General features: G+C 36.0%; 1 protein-coding gene across 9 annotated transcripts in view; it reads left to right on the plus strand.

The window, feature by feature from the left end:
• Nucleotides 1–27,819, plus strand: part of RIMBP2 (RIMS binding protein 2) — a 145,029-nt gene that overhangs the window by 19,833 nt on the left and 97,377 nt on the right. For 6 of the 9 annotated variants that reach the window (XM_040577642.1, XM_040577648.1, XM_040577649.1 and 3 more), the window contains one exon: nt 20,194–20,331. The exons of 2 other annotated variants lie outside the window; for them this stretch is intronic. In XM_040577642.1, coding sequence (XP_040433576.1) covers nt 20,194–20,331 — 138 coding nt within the window. Of the gene's footprint in view, nt 1–17,458; nt 17,588–20,193; nt 20,332–27,819 lie in introns of those variants that run through there. One more of the 9 variants, XM_040577653.1, reaches the window with a different exon arrangement.

A 27,819-nucleotide genomic window follows, 5' to 3' on the forward strand; every position in this document is an offset into this window, starting at 1 on the left:
TGGCTTATTTTAAGAATAAGTGGGTACAGTTAACTGTGCTCTGTTATCATAGTTGTTGACTGCTGTATGAATTAGGATAAGGACAAAGAACCTAAAGCTTTGCATTATAAGAAATAATCCAATGTCTGTTTTGTCTGAAGTGCCTATGCCAATTCTGACCTGTCTGTGCTTTGTGGTACCTTGCCAGTGATGACTTTCAGGGAACAGAAGCTGTGATGGTCTTTTCTTGATAATTCCTAACAGGGAAGAAATACAGGCATGGGTGTTGTAAACTTTAGACTAGCATCCTGTAAAAATACTCTTGATGAGAATCTTGGAAAGAAGGGTAGATCCTTCGTGTTATTCCTACAGTCATAGATCTAATGGCGTACATGGACTTTAGCTTATTTCCTACAATGGTGGTCGGCACATGTCTTTTTACAGAGAGAATACAGTTTCAAAAGGTGAAAAGTATCTCATGAAGACAGAGTAAAGCAACCCCGCTCAGTGACTTCTTTGTAGATACTGATCCCAGCTGCTAGATGCAAGGGAGAGTTTTGCCAACTTTGATAATTATAGGTACTAATTATCATCAATTGTAAACCTTATGGTTAGCTTTCAACCTTTCTAGTTTTCTCTTTATAAAATTCCTATTTAACTTCAGTAAATACTTTTAAAAGGAAATGAAATGTGTAGTGTGAGTAAATAAACCCCTGTATGTTTCATTAAATGTAACTATCAACTTTGATGTAATAACTGTGTTCTAAAAGTGACACTGAACAACTGGAGCTCTTTATGATCTGCAGGAAGAACTGCTGGCCAGGTCCAGGTATCAACCTCATTGAACCAGGCACTGAACATCACTCAAAGAGCTGTCAGTTCACATATACAACTGGATACAGCAGAGTGATGCAGCATTTGAGGGAACACAAAGAAGCCACCTCCTCCCCTCAATTTTTAGACACTTTCCATAGAAAGATACACGTGAAGTGTCATGTTTCCCCTCCCTTGCCATATTCTAGGTTGTGTAAATAAGATTAATCTGTTAGGTAAAAAGTTATAGCATTTTTAAGCAAGTAATATCGCTGATTTTTAATATAATTTTATTTAATATCATAGAAGAGATTGTGCTGCTACTGAGAAGTATTATTTTCTCAGCTCTGATTTCCTGTAACTAAGTAACAGGAATTTTTCCCTAACATGACTCCAGTGTGTGGATGAAACTGAGTGTAGTTGAATTAGAGGTGATACTAAGTCCTGTGTGCTTTGGTGTTTTGACAGTATTTATTCCAGGCCTTGTAGGGCACTAGAGATTATATGGCAGGAATTTACTGTGGTTTTTTTGTGCCTTGTTCTGAAGCATTTGATGTCTGATTTTGCCTAGACAACATGGCTCTGGAATCTGATTTAGTATGGCAGTTTCTATCCCCTTTCCTTACAAGCCCAAAGAATGACTGCTAGATAATACTGTATATACATTACTGTTTGAGCAGGGTTTGTGGATTTTTTAAAATGGGAGAAATTCTTTAGCCAGAGTATGGGAAAAAAAAATCAGAGATAACTTTTTCATTTTTTTTTTTCTTTCTAGAACTGGGTCTAATAGTTTAGTGGTTATAGTACCACCTTTTAGTCTCATCTAGCAGAAATTTCTATTTGGTATGTCCTGCAATGCCTTAGGAGAAATTAATAATGTATGCATTTTATTCTACAAAGGAGAGAGTGCTTTTGCACACAATGAAAGATGTTTTGGAGCAGAACATTCGTTAGCACTGGTGTCTTTTTGTTTTTCTGAGGAGGGGGCTGGACCAGTGTAGTTTGCCTACCATAAAGCTGTGTGTGTACAAGTTCTTTACAGAGGTGAGACCAGATGCAGTAGGATTTCCCGAAGAATTGGATGAGGAAAGAAAAAGTAGAGGGGCTTAAGAGAAAAGACAGTGGGAAATGAAGGGGTTAGGGGGAAGAGGCAAACAAATCCTGATGATAAATCTATGTAATTAAAAGGTAACCATCCGTTCATTTTCCATACATATGAGGAGTTGGTGTCTTTCCAGACTGGTGTCTTTCCAGACTTGGTGTCTTCTGGTGTCTTTCCAGACTTGCATACTGTAATTGTTTCATATATGGGATAGTTTGGTCAATTTAATACTGAGTTCAGAATGCTTTTTATTAAATACTGATGAATGAGAGTATCATTCTTAATTCCTTGTCATTGGCTGAGTCTTTCTGCTCAGTAATATACTACAATTTATCTTTCATTTGTAAGCTTGCTATTTCTAGACCATTGCCCCTTCAAAACTAAAATTCACAGGTAAGCACAGTGGAACTGTCCCTGACATCAAATCTACCTTGAGGATGTTTTGTTCCTGGTGTATAATAATAGCCAAGAGGACAGAATTTTCACAGAAATTGTGACTCTTAAAAAAAAATACAGGTTTGAGGCATATCGCACTATATAATTTGCATTATATATATATTATTAATATATAATATTTATTATATATTGTATTGCTATATTATTTTAATTATCTACAACACTAAAAGTATAGTTGGTGACACTAACTAGGTAGAATAACACATGTTCATGAGCTACAGTAGTTTTAAAGGTCCATGTTGTTCCTGTAATCAAAGTTTCACAATTTATTGCAATAACTGCAGGGCTGGAAAGGTTTTCATTCATAATAGGTATATGCAGCATATCTTTTTCAGATATGTGCACAAATCCCATTGTTCTGATCCAGTGCAAGTGTGCATGGGAAGAAATATGCGTGGATGTTTATAGTCCCATCAAACCTACTTTATGGAAAGCCTGCTAAGTCCCACAGGAACATTCAACTATCTCCATACATCATTATTGGATTGATAATAGAATACTATTACATAAATAATGCAAGCATCAAGTAAATAGTTCAGGGGAGTTATCAAAACCTCCTACTCTGTATTGCATGTCACTTAAAATTACAATACACATTCAAAAGGGAAGGAGAGAAATGTAAGAAATGAATGATATTATTTCCTTCATGAATAATTGAAACAATTTATATAACTGTTAATTACTTAAAATACATTTTAAAGCTCTGCCTCTTTTGAGTCAGTGTAGGGTTTATATTCAAGAAATGTGAACTGAAACTGGAACAAACAAAATGAAGGACTATATGAATAAGCCAGGAACTTAGTTTATGTAATGAGGGAACTAAAGAAAAGAGCTTATTCTGTATAGTCTAATAGTGACTAAACAACTAGGTCTGGTACTGTCTGGTTTCTTTACTAATTCTGCCTCTTACAATTTTTAAAGTTAAGCATATAATGCTTAGTGTTCCAACTCTGAATTCTCCTGTTCCTAAGGTCCTGTCTTCTTTATAATTTAGAAGAGAAAGTGTATTTAAAGACTTCCTTTGTTCTTACAGGAACAGTGGCTAGAGTTTAGCATACTGTCTGCAGTGGAAGTTTATTAATATAATCACTCAAGCTCCACACAGTTAAAATATTGAAGGAATCAGGCTGGCGGTGAGCCTAATCACTGTGCAAAAATAAGCCACAGCAATATTAACCTTTACTGTCTGAAGCATTCTTAGTTTCTCTCCAGAGTGTTTATCTAAGCTTGCCAGCAGGACATGCAAGGTAAATACTTAAAGGAGATGTGGTTGCTTATTGTTGTTGTTGTTTGTTTATTTTTATTAATGTATTCCAATCTTTGCAATAATGACTTTCCTGCAGAATTAAAATAGAATGTGCACTGATGTGCTGTGTGGAAGGTAAAGTGGTGGAAGCTCGATGGAAAGATTATACTCTGTTTCTCTGGTTGCATTGTTCTCATCGGCTTGGAAGGAAATGGCAATATAAGGCTTGGCAGCAAATCACTTAGTGTGGTGCTCCCTTTAACATACTGGAACTCTGTCCAAACAAGGGTTTAGCAACCTATTTACAAACCGCTCAAATCTGTCACCCGGGAAGTGAGACTTTCACAAGCTGACTCAATCTCATTCTCTTCTCTCACCTATGGCTGTTTCTCTGTCATTTACACCGTGACACGGTGTGTTTTATTGATGTCATATGCTAAGTGCATTTTGTCAGCCTGACCTGCTTCTTACTTCCTACGCTTCTGAGTGTCTTATGAATTATTATGCTCCATGCATACCACGCATACCATGGAGCAGTGGAGGGTCCATGGGCAAAAAGGCACCGGGAAAGTGCTGGCTAGCAAGGCCTTTTTCAGAGGAATTACAGAAGCTGTACATAAGCCAGCAGTAGCCTCGGAGTTTGGGCCTTCTGTTATGTGCCTTGGTTACCTTGCTCTTGTCACTGACTCCTAGAGGAAAGAAGCGTCTTTCTCTGTACATGTGTACAGTCATGACATGACTGTGGATTCCAAATTCTGGTGAGGAAGTTGAGGTAGTGCCCTCAACTGCTTAACTACTGACCTACCTGTTGAACCATTGACTTGATGAAGAGTTCTTGTCAGTCGTTTCAGAATGGGTGAGGTCATACCGTAAATGCTACCCCAGTACTTGCACCAGTACTTAGAAATACATGGTACTTGCTTGAGAGAGAGAGAAAGCAAAAACAAATTCAAGAAGGATTTTAAGTTTGTGGAGCTCACTCAGTCTAGATTGCTTTAGACAGAAGATTTGTATTAACAACTTATAGTGGCAGTGATAAAGAAATACGATATCCAGGAGGAACAGAATCTGGTTATGAGGAAAAATATTTTAAGCTTCAAGGAATCTTCAAAGTAACCATATTCCTTAAATGATGGGAAGCAGAAAATTGCAATGAAGCTCAGTTTCATTAACCGGATCAAAGAGGAAGATAGATGTGCCCTGCATATCATCCTTCTGCATATAAAGGATTGAGATGGGGGTTGGAGAAAAAGAGACAATCCTTTAACTAGTCTTCATATAACTTAATAGGAAAGTCAAAATAAATTGTTTCTCACTTCCCAGGCTTAATTCTGGACCTGTGATAATTTAGCTGTTTAACTTGCCTTTATTCAAAGAGCTCCCCTGAACAAGGGCAAGAGTCAGCAGCTATTATAGGCACAGTTGCCTGTGAATTGAAGGTGTAAGCACAGACATATATGGGGTTTCAGTGATCTGAGAAATTACTCATAAGAAAAGCAAGTGGGAGGTCAGTGTAAATTTGCTGTAAGTCTATCCAGAAAAAGGACTAGTTATAGCACGAGTCAGAGGGAGATCATGACCAAAGAACAGTGCTCTGTCAGTGTGGTACTTCAGTAATAAATTTTAAAAATTAGCTGGAGAAAGAAAAAATTCTATTTTTAGTATCTGTCTTAGAGTGGAGGTGAACTACATCTTAGAAGTGCCCATTTTACCTTTTACTGTAAGAAAGCCCAGACAACTAGATCAATGTAGATGCTTTTATACCTCTAATAATAAATAAAATAATTCCCTGAAGATATAAATATTAATTTTCTTGTAAGAATGTGATTCATTTTTAATAATAATGAGCACCTTCTATCTATATAATTAGAATAAATTTTGGAAAACGTTCAGGTAAATATTGATACCTCAATCCTAATTTCTGTGTGTAACCCAAAATAATCATCTGAAAATAAATGGTTGTATTTCTTAAGTGGTGGATAGGACCTGAAGGCTCTAGTCGGATGTTAGAGTGTAGCAGTCCCATTTTATACTCTAAAGGCTAAAAATCTCATTTGATTAGCCCATTAGTGCATGGCCAGAATGACAGATTATGCACCTGTAGCGCTAAAGCTGTGGACTGCAATGTTTTTGGAATGCGGGGGGAAGCCTGCAGTGCTCAGGTGGCTGTGCTGTAGGACTAGTCTGTTTGTTAATGTTTTTGGCTGGGTATGTAGGCACAGGTCCAGCAAGGCTTATGCCAAAGGACTCGCATTGGAAAAAAACAATGCTTTTTCTCTGCAGGTTCAATTTCTATTTTGGCAGATACATTTAAACTTGGTCATGAAATCATTTATAACTCTCAACAGAGCCCAGATACCAGGTGATCAGAGCATTAACAGTGGTACTGCTGTTTACCACATAAGTTGCTGAAAGTACTGTGCGTAGGAGAGGATAGAAAAATTGTGGACTTTACAACACAAACTCAAGACGTTGTTTGTCTAGTGATGGGAGACTGTTTTTGCCAAAGTGATATGTTTTCTGTTGCCAAAATGGGGATGTCAAACTCAGATGTACCAGCTGTTACCAGATGCTTTTGTTCATGTTTGAGAATTCCTTATAGAGATGAATCTTTAACTCTTGTCCTGTTTTTATATCAAAGGGAGTTAGACATTTTCCTGACATTTTCCCATAAAAGCCAACTCAGATCCTTTTTAAAGGATTTGCATTTTTTGTTGATTATACTTTGGGTTTAAAGGCCTGATTCTCCTTAGACTTCTGGTGGTATCATTCCAGGATAATGCCAGGAAGAAAGATACAAGTTACATGAGTGCAAATGAAAGAAAAATTGGTGTGGCTGATGCATAATGCATCTAAATAAAAATCAATAGCCCCATGGAAAAGATGGGTATTATTTTTGACAGTGTGCAGTTTCTGCAGAATGATGCAGCAGCTTGAAGCTGATCATACGTGTTGCTAAAAATTGAGGTTTAAATACTTTGCTGAATGGGGATATAGCTGTGAAAGCTCTGATCTAATATTCATCTCTTGACATACGGACCATTTAATCCTTTGTACTTTTACAAAACATGAATGTGAAGTATCTATTAATAAGTGATGTGAATTTTCGTATTAAAACAAATCTTCTAGAAGATTTAATATTGTCCAGCCATAAGCTAAATAAGTTTTTTCTAATTTGTAAATTAGCTAAATTATTTGATAGTCACACTGCATGAAAGAAATACTCGGTACTATAGAGGTGTCATTTGTATATTTATCTTAGCTTATACTTTTTATCTTGGCATGTTCAAAATATAAAGCAAAACTTTCCTGTAGATAACCAGATTGGTATGTTTCCCAAGAATTGCATTTCTTCCTCTTGCCACCGTGTTTATTGACATGTTCTGTCATACTTTGTGTTTTTTTGAGACACGCAGTTAGGAGTGCTTTTTAGATTTAAGTCCAGCACATGAATCATTTCCATCAGGACCTCACATCCAGAATGTACCAAAGTAAAGTGGCTTTGAGTTTGTCACAAAAACTTTGGCAGCAGACTCTTCCATTGAATTTAGGATAGATTTCTGTGGCTACATGCTTAAATAACTAAATTTGGGAGAATTTGGCAAAGTAGTTGAGAACTGATGTTAGCCTAAGCAAGAGCCATTAAGAAAACCAGAGTGAACAAGAATGTTTTAAGCTGAAAGAGCAAACCAATATAATATCCAATATCCATTTAAAAAAAGAGTAAAATTAAGGCAAGGAAGTGATAGAGACTTCTATAAATATGAGTTTGTTCAGTGTAGCTCCCACCATTTCTAGTTTTTGTGAAGAGTTACCAGTTTGATGGAGCACATGTTTGTGTGCTAAGAAGGTTACAGAATGTCTGCTCTAAAAATGAAGAGGGAGCACAAACTGTTGGTCATCATTGATAGAGAAAAGGGTGTCAGAGCATTTTGGGAATTGCATTAATGTGATTGTTGAATAATTCCCTCACTACTCATGGAGCACTAATATTGTTTAATTTCCCAAATTTTTAGGGATACAGTTGGCTTGTTTAATGTGGTCATTGCAACATAAACTAATGGAAAAGTGGCCTGCACATTCGTATGGCTTGAGATGTAATGTTAACAGGGACATTGTATATGTCTGTTTTGACTTTGGTACTATGACTTTTGTATACATTTTGTTGTTTCTTTGTTTGTTTGTTTTCCAAAAGCACTGAGCATGCATCATGACTTCAGTGTACTGGACTTTTAGAAGACAGGGCTACAAAGAATTGCTGAGTTGCTCTCTGGAAGGGAGATAATCATGCAAATCAAATGCAAGTCCCTGTTTATTGGCTAAGACAGTAAAGATACTAGTATGTTCCCCAAGGTAATAAAAAACTGGAACACTTCAGGGACAATGATGTTATACACTGAATGCACTGTCAGGGCTCTAAGTGGGAGGTGAACTAGGTGGAAATGCAGACCAATTCAGTGTCATTGTATTTCGCACCCACACTTCCTTATAGCAGCTGCACGTACTAGAAAGCATGCATACTGTCTTACCTGCCAGACCACCTATTTAGGAGGAGAGAGTCAAGCTAGGTTTGTCACAAACATGACCGATGTTCGATTGCATAAATTACTGTCACTTGACCACTATGTACTAGATAAATGGGACAAATGCAACCCCATTGTTATAGGTCCTGTGTTTACTGACTGTTAAAATACAGATTTGGGTCTGGGGTTCAAGTTTTTGAAGCAATTGAGTAGAAAAGAAGTATCACTTAGACATCTTATAGGAAGGGCAAGTAAGAACGGTAGGAATAGATCCTAGGGCTTCTGTAATGCCATATCTGGTATTCTAAACTATACTGCCTCTCTGTTACAGTTTTACAGTAGTGGTAAGTTTTTTTAATATTTATTTATTTATTTTGAAAGACCAAAGCTTTGGATAATTTTTGTTATGTTAATCTGGAAGGAAGCAGTTCATTTTGCCAGGCAGTTCACTGGTCAAATCAAAATAGATAATAATTTTTTCTACAATTTTCTCAATTAGTTGGGATGTGCGTATTGTTGTTTATCAAGTGTTTTTCTTGTGTCATCTGTCTGTTTTTATTTTATCATTCTGGTAATGTAGACTATGGGATGTTTCTGTTCCAGTCCTGTGATTACATGCCTGGATAGCCTCCAGTACAGCCTATTGTTCTTTCTTTGAGTTGCAAGTGACAAGTGAGCTCTAATTTTTAAATTTATTTATTAAAAACTCTAAACAACAATCTTCCAATTCACAATCAAGTTCACTATTCATCTGAAGCTAGATCTGTATAATTAACCCTCAATCTAAACTTAGCATTTTCAGAAGTGTTTCATTTCTATTTCCTGTCATAATGGGATTGTTCAATCTGGCAAAGATTGGGAGCACATTTGAACAGAGATGTCAGGAATCAAGCACCAGCACTGAATGGTTTTACTGATATGGACAATTAGGAATCACTTTTCCAACTTACATATCATAGCCATATTATTTTACCTACTGAACTATTTGTATAATCCATCATGGCTATGGTACTTGCATGGTTCCATGTCAGCTTTATAGTTTATTCCTAAATTGCTTGACTTGAAGCTCTTCTTCCTCATTACAAAGAGGCTGAATGAATTATCCAAGCTCCGTGGTTGAGTCTGTGGAGCCAGGAAGTTGATCTGCATTCCCTGAATCTCATTCTTGTGCTGATGACAAACATTTCTTACTCATTTATACTCATTGATGCAATGAAAGAGGTGATGTAACATTGGACATTAACAGCCCAAACTAGTGGAACAAGCGATACTTTTAAAGGTCACAAACTTGTCACAACCAATCTAGAAAATGAGTATCTGATCGCATTTAAGCTTGATAATTTGCCTATCACTAGAGCTCATTTTCCAAACGAGCAAGTGCTTTTTTGGCTGAAATCAACAGGGTCTCATGTTATCAGCCTCTTAGAGAATTCAGTTTACCTCATCACCACCAGTTTGATGTTGCTTTGCAATTTTGCAGTTGTTACTGTTACTTCTACAGGCAAGAATTAAAATTCAGTAACATTACCTTGAATATAAAAATCAGGAGCTCTAGAACAGTTGCCAGTTACCTGATAACCCAGAACAGTTTGGACTATGGACATCTGTCCCCTTCTTATCTCTTCCAGGAGAGGGCACTGGCAATACACAAGTCATTTTGCATTATTATATGTAAAATCTGCATGGGCGTTTCCTTCAAGGTGGTAGACCCTGCGAAAGACCCATCGAAACATAGAGTACTGAGGTGGATTTTATAAATGGGTTAAAGTGTACTGGTAGGAGGTGGGGCAGGTGTATTGTCATCGAAATCTGAGCCAATCAGGAGTCCAGTAATTTATGTGAAATGCAAATCCTACTCTATGGAATCTAATTTTAAAACTTCTCTGGCACTGGCATCTGGCCAAGTGGGAAAAAGAGTTAACTATTGTTATCTTCTAATTAGAGCTAGGTAAAATACTGCCTTTTTCCTTCAATCTCATTATTGGCCCATTCTGCAAAAATATAATTCATATAAATTAATTTAGATAATCAGTTGTTTTGCTTCAGTAACATTCAGAACTCCTTTTTGTTTGCTTTAAATAACTAATGACATAGGTCATGTTTTATTGAAAAAAAATGCTGGCATAAAGGGAATGTTTTATGTCTTCACATGAACATGCTTTGAATGGGTGTGCCAGCTAGGAATGCTGAAATAGCAATCTTCAAATACTCTCATGCTTCACAAATGCCAAGCTGGAATCAGGAACACTGAATGGAATAATGAATGCTCATGTAATCACGGATTTTAAAGCTAACAAATGGCATGAGTGATAAGGGTGGGTGTAGAAATTTTAAAGAACATAATGTGACATAATTCTAAGAATGTAAAGTTACTTCAAAGCAAAGGTCCGCTTAGTTCAGTATACTTTCTTTGACCGTGATCAGTAGTTTGCTTGGATAAAATTAAGACCAAATTTGTAGTTGCATTTTGCAGGTATTTTCTTCCAGGCTCCAACAATTTGCTGCTGAAAGAGCTGCTGTCCATAATAATTCTTTGTGGATTTTTCACATAACACTTGCTAAGTAACTTGGCATAGAAATCTTTCTCTTAAGGAGTCTCTTCATCAAAACAAACAAAAAACCAAAGCCTTTATTGAAAACATGTACGATCTCATTAATTGAGCTGCTTATATGTAGTTAACTCAACTTTCATCCTGGCTGACATTCCAGATATGAGTGAAGTGCAAGATGCTCATGGATCACGTATAAGGCTGGATCAAGGAGTTTACTTGGTAATGATACCTTGCAGCTTCCATAATTTCCTTTATTCTTTTTCGCACCAGTGCTGAGAAGTGGCATTTGCATCTCTGAATCCTGTGGCACAAGAACATTTTTCTTTGAAAGGCCACGAATGCAAAATGGAATGATGGATTTCATACTGAATCCAATATGCGATGGGGATCCTTACATGACCTATTGTCTTAAAGATGACATCAAGTGCCTGTAGCATGAAATATATTTAGAAAGGTGGTAGAAATCACTATGCAAGTCCACCAGGTGTCATCAGTGGCATATTTTGAGATGTTGGTTTGTTTTGCCAATAAACATATTTTATTATATGCTCCAAAAAGTGTGTTAAGAGGAAATTGTTGTTCTTTATTTTGAAATGCATAGTATGAATTTCAGAAATTGTTTGATTTCAAAAATTCTAATATCATGGAAAAATTAGAGCGTATTACCATGCAGGTAGTTATACTTTCTCTAAAGTAGTGGAGTGAGCAGGACCAACAACAGGTTACATTTGATTTCAACCCAGTACTTACCAGAATAGTTGTTTCTTTAAGTCTAAGCTAAAGATTCATTATCTTCAGATGTTTAAGAAGTGATCCTATCAAGGTCACTGCACATATTTTTTTGATGGAAACAGTTTATATATAATTGATCTTGCAATTACATCCATTTCAAACATCTGGCTTATTGCAAGATAGCTCTTTAAACATCTTTATCTCAAAATATGATCTCACCTGTGTAAACGTGATATTTTGTCTTTTGGTTGCTGTGGTCTGCACAGCCAAATTTGGAGTAATTCTGGGGCTGGTGTTTCATGTGACTGGAAGGTAATTTACTAAGTGACCAAAATGGAAACACTCTCCATCATGTGTTTGAAGCATATTTGGGCTTGTGAAAAGGAAGGGAGCACAGATAAAGAATGGCAGTGTAGGCAGTCATGGCACATCTTGCTGGTGTGTTGTAGACTGGTCACCTTGATTCATATTATCTGTCTTTTCCTGTGGGAGGAATTGACACTGAATTCTCTGAGTCTTGCATTGCTTACAGTGCCAAATGGAATAAATTGCTTGCAAAGAATCTGTAATAAAGTGGATTTCAAACTAGAGAGACAAGTCTATGTTTAGTTTAATTAAAGGGACTAAAAATCAGGCAGGAAGGGAGATTATGTGGTAAGAATCCTTAATCTGCTGAGAGAGAGCACTGTTGCTAGCAGCAAGGCCAATTAAAAGATGCAGCAGGTTCTAAAACATTTTTGGAACATCTCTCTGTTTTGTCATTTATGCAGCTGTTTCACCTCCTATTTTTTTTTCTTTATTTAATTTAAAATAGTCACAAAAATGAAGCATGGTTCCATCTACTGCTCACTGGGCTGTCATTTGATTAGAAACTATTATTTTCACCAGTTTTTGGTGGCTAATGAGCCTTAATTTCTCTTCCATGCCTTTGCCCCACAAGTAAGGTTTCAGATCACCTTCTTGCGTATCTTGATTCAGAAATGATTAAAATGTCAAATGAATACTCTTTTCCTTCACTTAAATTTTCCTTTGGTGGAATAGCTTCCAGTTCATGAATATTTTGAAAGTTTCCTGTGTTGTACATGCAGAGCTGTCTCACAGCTCTCAACCTGCAATTACAGCTTTCCCTTATAAATATTTAAATGGCAGTTCAGCTTTCAGACAGAGTACACCAGTGACAAAGATCAAGCTTTCTGACCTTTTGTTAATTTGCTCAGTGAAATAGGATTCCCTTGGTCTCACTTTTTTTTTTTTTTTTTTTTTTTTTTTTTTTTTTTTGTATTTGAGAAGAAATTTGCATGTGGAGAGGGTGCTGGCACTTTTCATTTTTATTGCTAATTAGCTTTTGGTACATTTATTCTACTAGATCTTAAAGAAAAATGTCACTAGAAAGCTTTATCAGTTATGCATGAGAATATAAAATAGAGAATTTAAGTAATATTTAGGCTCTTTATTAAGAAATGACAAGAAATGTGTTATACCATGACAGGAGAATTTTTCACCAAACAAAACAAAAGTGGAAATGGGCCTAGACCAATGGGAAAATTTGCTGTTCCAGATTTATTTGGTGTTTCATAGCTCTTTGCATTCTGGAGCGATCAATTCCTGCTTAGCACATCAGAAAACTCAAAAATAATTTACAAACAAAGATTATAGTAACAATAGCTGCTTGCTCCACAGATGGAAAAGGGCACATTGTGTGTTTGGGTTGGCAAAGATTTTACCTTAATCAAGAAACACCCTGATGAGAGCCTGAAAACAAGTTTCAATAATGATAGAGAGTTTGGGATGGAAAGGAGGCAGGTTAAAAAAATGACTCACTGTGTGGGGGCTAAAGAAGAAAGAAATGACAAAAATAACAAGAGGATATGGCTATGCTATCTGCAGCATTGCAATAAGGACAGAACATAAAATTAGCTTTTGACTATCTTCTTTAATGGAAAAAAAAAAAAAAAAGAGATTGAGGTAGAGGAGCTAGTTCAAGGATGGATAGATGCTATTACTAGGCATTCAATCTCGTCAGGTCAGTGCAGACCAGCACTTTTCCTTTATGCCCAGCTAAGTGTCAAATACTTAAAAGTTTATATTAGAAACTTCTTAGGAACAAAGACAGTGTCTCTTCTGTCTCTGAGCACTTGCCCACCAAGTAAGAAAGATTCTGTAGGTTAATGGAGAATGTTTTAAAACTTTTTGAAATAGTACTATTGTTGCAAAAAATATTATTTTTTTCTGTTAAAATACCAAACATTAAAAACATAGTATTCTGCTATCAGTGTTGATATCGAGCTATTACATACTGATGCTTTTCTGTTTAGATCTGACAAGTTTTTCTTACCATGTGAATGCTTATGTGTTAGTGTATTTATGGAGTGAATGTTAGGTAGCAATTCCACTGACATACATTCAGAGGTAATGCATTATACTGAAAAGAAAACTGAGGTTTGCTGCGTATGTGCCTTCAAGGGAATTAAGTTTACAAGTATTACCAGAAAGCTGTTTTTAAAAATTATGTCTGATTTAGGAAGTGTGAACAATGGTTTTGTTTGGATTGGAAGACTACTGCCTTTTTATTTGAAACAGTAATTTAAATGTATATATATATATGTACACACACATTTCCTTATATAGATGTTGTAGAGAGATGAGGGTCAGCAAAAATGAGATTAAAATTGGGCTTTCTTGGTCAAAGGATTGAGGTCAGGATTTATATACAGCAGCATAATTTTCAGGGTACTTCTGCAATAGGTTTGAAATGCCAAAAATATTAGCAACAACAACTACTCTTTAAGCCAGTATGTTTTGGAAACTTCAAGTGCTTAAGTCATCATACCTGATGCAGGCAAAGGCATATACAAGGCCAAATTAATCTTCAAGGAGTGTTCAGAAATGAGTTTCAGGTTCATGATGAACAGAAATAGATGTAAGATATATATTAGGATCTTTTTGATCTGATGGAATCAAGGCTCAAACATTAACTCCTCCTAAAAATTGAAATTGCATTTTACTGCAAACTGTGAAAGGTACATCTTTTTTTTCATTAATGAAAAGCATTTACATATGCATATCAGCACTAATCTCATCCTAAGTCCGAAACACAGCACCATAACAGCTACTATGAAGAGAATTAAGTCTATCTCAGCCGAAACTAGGACATGTGGATATTTAAAAGGAAGGATTGCTTAAAGTTCTTGGAGCAGAGGTTAAGGCCAGCCAAATGCGTTGAAAGCTTTTGTACTCACCTTATAGTTTTGCAAGGTGCTTTTTGTTTCTTATTTTATATGCAGTCATAAATGAATGGACATAGCTATAAAGTTGATTAAAGAAAGGACTTAATTAAGGGTTGTAATTAAACTAGTGGAGGAAACTACAATGGAATTGAAACTTCAAAACGAGCCTGTGTGATGTAAAGGCTAATGGTATTAAAGCTGTAATCTCTATGAAATAATTGATTCTGTAGCCATTAGTCTTTTCTAATAAGATTAAGAAAGAGGTGGCATGATCTTGCTAATTAATTTGTTCTGTACCTTCAAAATATGAAGTAATAGTACAAAACTAGGAATTCTTTGATACACTAGCAAACTCTCGTATCATAGGAGAAATATCATCAAAGTATTTCCATATTTTCAGTTGTAATAGGCATGGAGGATAGTATTTAACTTAAAACCAGAATATTAAAACAAACATATGTTGCATGGTTTGAATGGATATTAAGAGTTAGATTTTCTGGATGGCATTTGAGATGTTTTTTGAGGACTGCTGGTGCCAAACCTGGTATGTGGACCATTTCTAAGATCATTAGTGCAGCACCTTTCAAAATTTTATTTTCATGTTCAAATGAACACTTACCTGTTAGCTCAGTTTCACCTTTGAGCCAAAATAAAAATAAAAAAGGAAAGAAATCCAAGAGTGAGAAAGTAAATATATATATATATATATATTTTTTTTTTTTTCGTTGTTTCTGACAGAAACATCAGAACATCACACTGATACAGAGGTTCTGTTATTTTAAAGTAGTCATGGCTTTCTCAGGCAAACACTTCATATTTCTTTCCCCCCACTCAGATTTCTCCATGACAGCTCCATGTTTTTAGTGAGCTTTACACTGACATTCTTCACCTATGCAAAAATTATTGGATCACCTGTATCCTGTTTGCCCCCTGTATTCTAATCTGACGGAATACATCCCCTCATCTCTTGCAGCCAAGTCCAGATCTTAGAGTGCAAGGTCGGGGCACAATGCAACAGATGAGCAAAACGCATTTAGAGTAGAGAAATTAGGTCTGCCATGTTGTGGGAACAACTTCAAAAATTAAATGCAATGCTGTTTTGCTTATTGAGTCGTTTGATTAATAGCAAGTATCTTCTTAAAGGGTAGTAATGATTTCACAAATGATAATTTTTTTTTCTTCCTCAGACAGCTTTTTTTCATAATTCCTCAGGGCTTCCTTCTTAGGAGGTAGCAATATTATAAAAGCCTTTTGATGTTGTAGAAAGCTTCTTACCTCTTCTCCTGTCTCGCCCCCATTACTGTATATATCATTTGAAGTTAACCTGCGTTGTATTCCTGTGTCAGTGGCCGTGTAGATCAGCTGATTTGGATAAGACTTGGTGATAATGAAGAGTTGTAATAAGTTTGTTTGTTTTGTTTTTGTTTTTTCATTAAAAAGGTTAAAAAAATTGCAAAACATGTGGAATATGTTTTTTTCTGGTGGCAAGACTGTACAAAGAGTACAGCATGGGTTGATGTATGTAATTTAGAAAGGTGGTTGCCTGCAGCCAAATTACTGCCCCATGACCCTGTCAGACCTTCTAAACTACACATGACCAGGAATGGGCCAGTGACAGGGTAGGAAACTAAGGAAACACACCCAGAAGCTGCTCAGTTGTGCTGAGAAAATTATAGCATTTATAATATATAATTTAATATATAATTTAATATTTCCTTGGGCTTCAGTTTTGGATCAGTGCTCTGTTCTAGACCTAGGTAGAACTATTGGGATGTTCTGAAAGTAGCCATGATGTCTTTTAGGTAAGATGAAGTACCCCAGCATTTATTTTTTGTGCTCTCAAAGATGACTTTTTGCACATAATGTTTTGTTCATTTCAATGTCAGAATAGTAATTCGTCATACTTAGTATGCAGACCTTCATCAAATCAAACTGCAGTAATTTCAAATTGTGTTGGCTGACTGCAGTCCATTTTTGCTTTCACTGGCCATAAGCTTCAGTTTTGTGTTTCCTGGTGTTTTGCAAGAACCCCTTGGTTTACATCAGCAATGGTCATTGAACTGCATTTCAGTCAAGGACAAAGTGAACTATGTGTTAGTAAGAAATTTTACATGAAAACAGTCGCCCGTTGCTTTTGGCTCTTACTCCATTTTGGGGACCATTCATCCTAAATTGTTACGGCTTCAGAACTGTTGCTTATGGTAATGTCTGCTTTCAGTTAATAGCCAATAATGAATCTTATGTATTTAATCCCTTTTAGATTATTTCATGAGCAAATATAAGCAAAAGGTTTTGCATAGGGATAGTGTGAGGAAGAAGAATAACTTAGTTAAGATCCCTGGAATACTTGGAAGAAGATCAGCTACAAAAGCATAACCAAGAAGAGGTTTTTAAATGAGTGCAATAAAGGATAGGAAATGTTGGAAGACAAATTTGTTCTAGTGTTCATGCAGCTGTGAGCTTGCATCTTCGAGGTGGGTGCCCATACAGTGTGCTACTACCCAGTGATGCAATCCTTGCAGCGTTCTATTACTGGCAGGTGTGACTGTGCCTCACTTCATTTGGTTATGTTTTTGAGAAATAATGTGATCTCTCAAAAGCAAACTTTGATAAACTCATAAACTGCGTAAAGTGACTTCTCAAAATACATCTCCCCTTAACAAAATACTCTTGTTATGAAACAGAGGTCTTTAGCAGTCAGCTTGCACCTAAATGAGTCATTCAGATAAACAGGTTCCAGTGAAGATTGAATTACGATCCTATTCAGCTGACACAAAGCAACCACTAGTTCTTCTCAGGAAACTCATGAATAAATGAAAGATCCTGTGCTTCCAGGCCCAAGCCTAACAGAAATGTAAGGATGAGTGCTTTTCAGTGTGATTTCCCATGCCCTGGAAGTACAGCCTTGAAGTTGCCATCAGAATTAGATTGGTGCTGATGAAGACATTAGACATTATGTAAGTAAAGACATTTAAACATAGATAGAATTGTGGGGGTATGAGTGGAAGTATCTATCATAAACTCAGAACAATCTGTTAGACAATAACCTTTGATATTTAGCTTGTGCCTAGATGATGCAATTCATATGCCTTGCCATTTCTCATGTGGAGGGGACCTATCCAAAATTATATTTAGATTTCAGTCTTAGTGAAGAATAAGACTTTTAAAAACATTCAAAGCACTTATTTATGCTTATCATCTACTGAGGCCAATGAATCTGCTTGCAGGATGTTGGCCCTTCTCTGTTATATTATGGATTTTAGCGTGAATTCAGACTCCAGAGACAGTTGTGCTACATACCTGTAACAAGAGGAGTGATTCCTCTGAGAATTTTACGGAGGACAGTTGGAAAGCTTTGGCAAATGCTCACAGGGAAACTTCCTGGGCATAATAAAGAAGCACAAAGGTGCTTATGTGAAAATACGGCAATTGAGGGATGAAAGGTGGAACTGTTGGCTGTACAGAGGTGGGAACTGGTAACTAGATGGTTTGCAATACAAGTAGATAGGGCAAGGGCTAGGCACTATTTTCAGGGTGGCAAGAAGCTGTTGTCATGTCTCCCCTACAGATTGCACAGAGCAATGTGCTCGATCCCAGGCATGTTACACTGTGTGGGCTTCGTATGAGCATTTCAGAAATTCTTTCCTGCTCTCTCTGTGTAACTGAAATGAAGCCATCTCTGCAAGGATGGGGCTTGTATGAATTTGTTTTGCTGAACTTAATCAGCAGATCTTTAAACTTGGATTATTTTAATTTTTAGTTTTTGAAACGCAACCCAAAGAAAATATTATGGAAAGGTACCCTACTGCTTTGCAACTGTGGTTGAAACAGCATTTATTTATAAAACTGTTCTTTGAGAGTTCTGACACGTTTGCATGTATTTATTTTGACTGAATACCGAGAAAGAGGGATGTGAAGATAGAGCACATGGTTCAGAGTTGCAAAGACTTTGTGCAAAGTGAGGACAGAGTCAGTTCTTACAGAAATTAACTGCAAAAACACTCTCTGTTTTCTTTAGGAGCATGTCTGGTACTGGTATCAACTTATAGAATCTTCCAATTAAAAAAATACCAAATGAAGCTTAAATTAAATTCTATCAGTTGCGCCATGGTAAAGTTTATTAAAAAGATAGTTATGGAAAGGTCAAACAGGGTGCTGAGGACTTCGGATTAGTAAATCTTTTCAGTTGTGGGCAGAAAAAATCAAATGGATTGGAGAAACTATCTCTGTGAAACACTTAAATGATTTAAAACCATGACTCCCTTTTGCTGAGAGTAGTGTTTATATGGGGAAATGAATATACAGAAAAAAAATACTGAATCTCTGTGTTATTAAATACTTATGGGTGTGCTGTAGCTATACCGAGTCTTTTTCTATTTTTAATTATTTTTTATTTTTAAATTTTAATTATGTCCTGCCTGGAAATTTCATTTAAAAAATAGGTAATCTCTGAACAGATTAGTTCCAGCTTAGTAACAAAATACAATACAAAAGTGTAGAGCAAATGAGCATCTAAGTGTGCTTCAGCTTTTTTATTTCATCATATTAGTGAGAAATTCTGAAAAAAAAAAACCAGCAAAGCACTTGTTTACATTTATATTTCATCTGTTCATTTAATCAGTGCACCTAATACTGCTGAATAGTCAGTCTTTCCAATGTATGTATGTGATGAGTAATGTGCTGTACATGTTTTAATTCAAGGGATGGCTTATGAATAGGTCTATAAATCTACTGTCCGGATGTACTACTCAAATACTTGACTTGTGCATCTTTTGGAAGTACTCTATTGAATTGAAATTTTAGAGGGGATTTAACCATACTGCAAGAACAATTGCTTTCTTGCACATATTTGGTATCCTTGCACACAAGTATTCCTCAGAAATATGTGCTACTTCAAATTATATTTTCTTGAAAACATAGTGTATTTGAGGTGGTTATTCCCAAACCTATCTTAAAAAGGAATTTCAGAATGTTGTTGTTGCTGACTCCATAAAGCTTTGAAATATCAACCCTAAAGATCCCTCTTTCGGGAGCACTGTGCATCCTGTCAGTGAGCTAACCAAAAGAAACAAACAAGCAAAACAGCACAGGCTTTCATGGGTACTTTTGTACCAGCTTTGCTTGAACTTTGTAGTAGATACAAAAAGAGATTCTGACAAACTTGCAGACTCTAATGGTAAATATTAGTGAGACTTTTTCTGCTTAATTCTATGCCCCTATGTTTTATAGAGAAGATATTGAAACTGAATTTTTAATTTACCCTCTGAAATCTATTTCCTGCAAGGGATGATATGTAAGGTTTATTTTGAAGGCTTATGTTGGACTTCAGTCTTGTTGCCTGCCCTGACAAAATGTTTATTCAGCAAGCCTGACTTTATTAGTTTCATTTGGCTTCTGTTGTCTGTAATGTATATTTAATCATCACTTTCAAGCAGCTTTCAGGGGAACATATGATGAAAAACATGTTAATGAAACACTGTGTTGTAAGAAAAGTAAGTGCTAGTCAGCTAGTACAAATGCAGTTTAAACAAGCTGGTCACTTGATTTGTTTTATTCTACGCAGTTTGGAAATGATCCATCACGCCTGCAGCCAGCAACATCACAGAAAACATTTGATCAGGTCCAGTTTGTAGAAGAGACTCAGATTTCCAAGTCTGATGTCACCACATTAAATCAAGAGTATCATCACTGGCAGTTCTTAGTAAGTTTTCTCTCTCTCTTTCTCCCCAACCTCCTTGCATGAGCACTAACATCAGGGTTGGTTTTTTTGAGGGGGGCATTTGGGAGAAGGAGGGTTTAGCCGCGCCATCGTTACAGCAGTAAATTTTGTATTGATTTCTTAAAATATTGTAGATCTGTAGTTAAATAATATAAGTGTGTACTTGGGACATAATTTTAAGTATGAAAGGAGAGTTTAACAAATAAAAATGTGATATGAATAGGAATTGCAATATTTTGTTCTGGTTACATGGATACAAAATTGCAGGATTCAATGCTTGATGTGGTTGTGATCAGAACACTCCAATCTGCTTTGGTGTAAACATCCTGACACTTGATTCCTAATGTTAGCAGATTTTTCTTGTCAGATTTCTATGTGTTTGCAGGTGTTCTAATTTTCAAGCACTCTTTTGCAGTTAAAAAAAATAATACTAATAGCAGGAGTTCTTTAAATATAGTAACTATAGGATAATGTTAGTGTACCTGAAGAAAACTTCCAGAGAGGAGTGAAACGTGGCCCAAATTAGGTGATTTGAATTCTTCCTTTTAGATAAAATACTAGTACATAAGTACAAAGACCTTTGAGTACACGAAGGGACAAATCTCTGTTTCTTTTTAAAATCAGAGTTTTAGATGGAACACAATGTTTTGTTTTCTATAATTAATAGCTGTTTTATCTGCTTTTGCTTTTATTACGTGAAGGAGTTTGCTTCTTTCTGGAATGTAAAACTATAGAATGTGATTATTTTCTGTTTTTGTTTGTTTGTTGATGGTAATTAAAACAAATCTTGTGAAGAAGACAACCTTTCTGAAATTTTTGGAGGAAATACATTGAACTAGTTGTCTTGAGTTGAATTTTGCAGTCAATTTTCAGCAGTAAGTGCAGCTCTGTGAGTAGAGGAGACCTACTGTGTACAGGGTTATCATCTAAAAACTTGCCAGTTGCCTGAGATAGCTAAGCCATAATTTCACAGTTGTCCTTTTCACAGAAGTGCATGCTTAATCAAGCTACTTCTCCCCCCTGCCCAACACAGCATTATTTTTAGCACAGATCAGTGCCTCATGCAGTTCCCTCTGCAGCTGCAGAAACAGTTGTAATGGCACAGTTGAGAAGTGTGGCATGCCTAGGGGGAGTGAGCAATGGTCAGGTGTTTGGTGCTCATGCTACTGGCTGCAGAAACAAATCCTAGCACTTAATAGTGCATGCTAACACTAATGCAGACATATAAGAATCCTTATTTGAACTTCTAGAATTGCAGGTACTTTGTATATTTTATCTATCACTTTGGAAATGCTGAAGAAAAACCACAACTGACACTCAATTCAATAACAATATAGTGTAACAAAAATTGTTGGTAAATTTAGATCTCTACAATGACTTTGTTTATTGATTAGTACAAGTGGAAGGAGAACAGTTGTTTGTGAATGTAAAGAAATGTTGAAACTTTGTGACTTGGCAAGAAAACATCTGTCTGTTGTCTGTTAGAGCTTTGCTTTTTACTAACAGCTGAATCAAGCTGTAGTAAAAACTTACTCTTTCTTTATCAAGAGTAGAGCATCAGAAATGTGTTTAGACCTACTAGTTCAAGATGAACTTGCATAGTTTACATCATTTCTGTTTGAGTTTGGAATTACCTGGAACAGAGTAAACCGAAAGTTCCAGAACTTCCATTTAGGTATATACTCAAGGGCTTTGGTTCTCAACCTAATGCAGATGGATTTTTTTTTTTTTCTGGTAAATATTCTTTTCAAATGAGATAGCATAACGTTATTCTCCAGTGCTAAGCCAATTATACATCTTAAAATTCAGTTTACAAAGCAGAACATCAAAATTGAAATGTGTTCCCTAGATCTCTAGATCTTTATGTCCCAAGATTGGCAACCATTGCTCTGAATTCTTGCCCAAGATAGAGATGATTTTATTAGTCTTGAGTCTTTATCTCAGCAAATATGTTTAGTATGGTGGTTCTTCTTTTAGTGGCATATAAGTAATGATTGGCTTGGGCATGTTTTGCCCAAAACTAGAGGGCCATGTGTTCAGGGATGACATAGTGAGTTTTTTACTTTTCTAAAAACATTTCCTAATGGGTGACTATAGAGAATATGGAACCAACTTCTTTGTGGAGATGCACAGTGAAAGCAGAAGAGGCAATAGACACAGCCTGTAGCGAGGGAAATTCTTATTAGATCTAAGGAAAACATTCCTTAAAACAAGGTTGGGCAAACACCAGGACAATTTTCTGAGAGGTTGTGTCCATACTATGAGTCCTTCAGACCTTTCAGGACTAACAGGTATTATTAAAAATAAGATACTATGATTTATTTTCTAATGATGATGAGTTCTGAGGAGCATGTATATTAGCCAGTTACTTGATCCACAGCTCTTGGTGACTGAGTTATAAGATGTTATTCATATATAGATATGTTCATCTCCAAAGGACTTTGCAACTACTAAATAACACAATAATTTAAAGAAAGTTCAAAAAAGGATACCATTTTTAAATCTAATGTTCTCACCTTCTTACATTATATCTCACTCAACTGAAGGTAAAGGCTTGAAGCTTTGCTCTAAGAGCCTGATATTTGAAGTTTGCAGTTCTAAATTTGGTGGTGGATTTATCCATTTGAAGGATATAAGTTTGATTGCATCAGAAGTAATTATATTTAATGTGACAAGAGAAAAGTGCATAAACGTGATATTTTGAACAGCTGTTAATGCCTTCTTTGCATCTCTGCTTCTGAAAAGAATAATTACATAGCTGTGATGTGAGCTGAATGTTAAGGTTTGGTGAAAGGCATTTCTGCCTTCCACTTCACTAAAAATGAAGTCAATCTTTTAACAGTGCATGTAGTTCTCCAAACAGAAAGCATTTGAAAAATTAGGTGGTTATTTGTAGACCCAGACCCAATGCACTTAAAAAAGACCAGCTTGAGCCAAAAACTGGATACCACTGCAATTAGTGGGAATTCTGCTGTTAATTTCAGTCACACAAATAACTCGTGCTTTCAAGAAGCATAAAGCTGTGTTGTAGAACAAAAAGCAGTGGCTTGGATTAGTGTCTGCAGAATAGAATAGAGGAATGGTTTCTCAGCAGCTCATTTCAGTCCAAAATAGACTGTCTTTGAGCCCATTTAAATCTACTCTTGTTGCTTGAGTTTGTCAATATTTAGAGGCAACACAAGAAATCTAAATGGACACTGCAGTTTGCAGCTTTCTGGATAAAGGGTAAACTCTGGATGCTCAAACCAGCCTCTTTTTAAAAACAGTGTCCTTTGTAGTATCGTAGTGTGGATAGTGAGAGCACTAGATACCCTGATGCCAGGATTAGGATTTCCTAAAAAAATATATTAATGTTTCTTTCACAGTGTAGTTACAATACTTTGGGGGCTAATTTTAACTTATGTTCACTTTTATTCGCTTTTTTAATGATTTGCTGCAGCTATATCAGGAACAATAAATGTTAGTTATTTATACCAAAAATATTTTCAGAAGAAATAAGTGCAGCTCTTAATTCTGGTACTGTAAGTTTAAGCAGTGGCTTCACTGCTAGAAGAAAACCCCGTATTTTAGTAAATAGAGGCCAAATTTTTTATCTACAGACAAATGTTCCCTTCGTCTTCTGTCATTAGCTTTCTGCGTACATAAATATAACAGACTTGCACCAGTTACCTGTGAGTTACCAGGCAACAGCAGCATTTGACACTGCTTGCAGCTGCAGTGAATGACGTGCAGCTCCCTGATTGTAAATTAAAGTGCTCTGAATTTTGAACTAAGGCTGATAAAAAGGATATTAGGGCAAGTACAATGCCACTTTCACCATAGTAGCAACATGTCAGCAGAGTTTCTATAACAACATCAGTTTGTTGAGATATCACCCTTTAGCACATGTTCATGGTGGAAAAATTGTAATTGCTTTGGTCTTTTGCAATACATAGTTTTCTCTAAACTACACACTTTATGCCACGTAAGCCTTTTTACCTTTTCACCAGAGCAGGAAACTGTCATGCTTCTGAAAACTTTGCTCAGATTAGTTGTTCACTGAGGTCAGAGCACTAGATGTTTATCATACTAGGCAAAAACTGGGCTGAAAGAAAAACATATATATATATATATTTGAATTCATAAATATTTTGAGCATCTCTTGCTTTTCAAAGGTGGTTTGCAGTCTCTTAATGATGGCAGAGTAATGAGGTTGGATATTAATGCAATAACAAAAATTGTGAATGCTTCTGATATGATACTTCAGCTCAGCCTAGCTGTCTGGAACTTTTTAAGGTTACTTGTCGTTCCTGTGCCCTGTACGTGTTTTTTTGTTTGTTTGTTTGTTTTTAGCAATGAGAACAGTAATATTCATGGTCAAGAGCAGTAGATGGATTTTGATGGAAGCTGCAGTTAAACATGATGAATTTAAATTTTTTATAATGTGGAGTCTCTTCTGACCATTTTTATATGGCACTGTGAGTGCCTATCAGCTATTTTAATAGTTTATTTCCCTTTACCATTCCATCATTAATATCCTTCCCCATATCAGTTAAATTAGTTATATAACCTTCCATTTATGATGATATTTTCTAGATTAACTATTTCCTCTGCAAATGTAAATTTGGTTTTGATTTTGCTGATACAGTGATAGTATAACAGAAGTCTTTCCTATCTTCAGGCTGTGAAGAGAACACCCATCAAAACTAGATCTTAATGTGGTTTTAAAAAACATTTTTTCTAATCAGTGTTCAAGCAGCTTGTCACGTTCCTGAATGAATGAAAGCAGGAAAAGGTTTTTAAAGCCCCAGACTGTGAGACTTGTCCAGTGTAAAGAAAAATAGACTGAATTAAATTTGTAGGCATGAAAGCAGACTGACCTTTTTCTTGCTTTCCTAGAACATAGTATTCCTAGTCCTTCAGTTTAAAAAGATTGTTGACTCAAATATGACCTTCTATTAGAAACATTCTTGTAACTGAGTTTCCATCTTTTTCTTTGTGGTGGACTAATCAGAGCCATCATCAGAGTAGGTCAGGAAAGGCACCAGGTAGGAGCAGGTACACTCAAGCACTGATGCTGTGGTTGATGCCTGGGATGCCTGACTTATGTGCATGATGGCAGCTTTTAAGAAAGCTCTGGGGAGAGAGGTCCTGCTCATATGTTCAAAGATGGAGTGGAGGAGAGACAGGCCTTTATCGGACTCAAGACAGCCTTGCCTATGGTGGGTGCAATGCTGCCTTGCTATGATTCTGGGAAAAAAAAAAAAAAAAAAAAAAGCCTTGTATTTTTCAAGTCCTATAGGTCTATAGTTGTTGTTTCTCTAATGAATACTTCCATTAATCCTGTTACATCATAAAATTCACACATAGGGCCTTCTAATGGCCTGTAGTGTATATGATGTTCTCATATTTAGGTTCTCAGTTTAAAAAGTAGACTTTTGTTTTTCGGAGATATCTCAACATCATCTGAGTGTAACGGATGCAGTGAATCCAGTCTAAACATACAAGAGAAATGAAATGTTCTTATCCCTACTTCTCTGTCAGGACCAGAATAAATGAGCCGATTAATGTCTAAAGAAAGCACAAGGAAAGAGTCAGGAACTGAGTGCAGATTTTCAGATTCACAGGTAGTGCTTTAAGGGCATGATTTTTCTTTTTTCATTTTGTATTCTGTCATTTAAATGCATCCAGCAAACAACCAACTTTGAAAAACATTCAAAGGTTCAATTCACCCTAAAACAATTATTTTCTGAGCATGGAATGTGAATTGGGATTCTATTCATGAGTCAGTGTATAGATATATTTTTAAATCTGAATGGACGTAGACTATATAAATCTCACTATCCAGTGCTCTGCTCATTGCTGTCTGAAAAGACATCTGTGTAAGTTTAGCTATATATTATCTTTCTCCTAAATGTACTGTCCATTGTCACAGTCCCAGTTTCCTTCTAAATTTCCTTAACAGATGTAATACTTGTATCTGACAAGAAAGCTAAAGAATCTGAATGCATTATCAGTGACCGCAAAACAAAAGGCTTATGGAGCAAGGTGATTTATTACTTCATTTTTCTGAAATGCATAAGATGAAATTTTTTGCTTATCCTTTTTCCTATCGTAATTACATTTACCTCTTGTTTAATCATCTTTAAAAAAAAAAATAGTACATCTGAGGAGAGAACATGATTTAATTAACTTTTGTCTTAATGAATCAGACTGCAGAATTTTGTAGTAGCTTCATTTGCAAGGCTTCTTGTTCAGTAAATTATTTAAAGATAAAGTATTCAAGTGATATTAAAAAAATAAAAGCCTTAAATGTAAACCACATACTAGTAATATGAGTAGTGCAAGGAAGGTACAGCTTTATTTGTATGAATAATTGAATTGCTCTGTAATAGCATATAAATGTGGAATAGATCATGATTTGAACAAACTTTTCAATTTGTGTCCTGGGAAAATACTAGTGATTAGATGTGAAGCAAAAATGCTCCTCAAAGCTGTCAGACTTGCTTTTCACTAGCTAAAAACCACCAGAAATGTTGAATCAAAAATCCAGAGTTAACATAAATGCTGTACAGTGTACAGCACTTCAGAAAGGCAGCACAGCTGGGAGAAAGATATTCTAAATTAAATCTCTTTCTGAATATGGATATTAGCCTATGATGAGCCCATGGCTTGGTGGTATACATCAGAGATACAATGCATATTGGGGGAAAAGTGTATTTAATGTCAAGAATATATATAAAACTGTATTTCTGGGCTTTCTTCTTTCATCAAATATACCAGAAAAACTGAGCTGTGTGAACAGGATCATATTAGTGTGTGCTAAAATTTGTAAATTCCAGTCTCAACCTGTACTTAGCAGTTATGCATATTTCTTATGCACCCGTTCTGTTCTTGCATCTGCATTTGGGGATCTTAGTACAGATCCCAAATACAAAAGGTGCTTTACTGAAAATGTTGATTTAAAACTGACAGGGTAAGTTATGTTTGTATTTAGATCAAAAGTAACTACATAACTACAAACTACAGTCCCAGAATTTTTTATTCTTACAGTAAATTAAGCTGAAGTTAAAACTGAACGTACTGTAGTCCTCCACTTAGTACTCCAGCAAGTGTTCCTGCAACTTGGAACATTTTCTTTCTATTGGGAGATAGCGCAAGTTTGTTTTTCAGTATGAAGAACCGTGAAGAGATTGAATTTGGGAACTGGACGTGAGGGGTTTACTAAAGGCATAGAAACTTTGTCCTGGTTAAATGGCTTTGTGACTGCATGTCTGACTTGAAGCAGCAGTTGTGATTCTGTGTGCCAAATAAACCTTTCATGTCTGTTTCTAGTTCATTAAGATTGAGCGTATAAGTGCCTTCAGACACTTGAAAACTTTCTATGCACACTGGCTGTGTGCAATATTGCTATTTTATCAGAGAAGAAAGTATATGCAATGCTTTAGTTATTTACTGCTGTAAATAATTGGCACAAGTGATTCCGCTGAT

Source organism: Cygnus olor, chromosome 17 (assembly GCF_009769625.2).
Source record: "Cygnus olor isolate bCygOlo1 chromosome 17, bCygOlo1.pri.v2, whole genome shotgun sequence".
NCBI lineage: Eukaryota > Metazoa > Chordata > Aves > Anseriformes > Anatidae > Cygnus > Cygnus olor.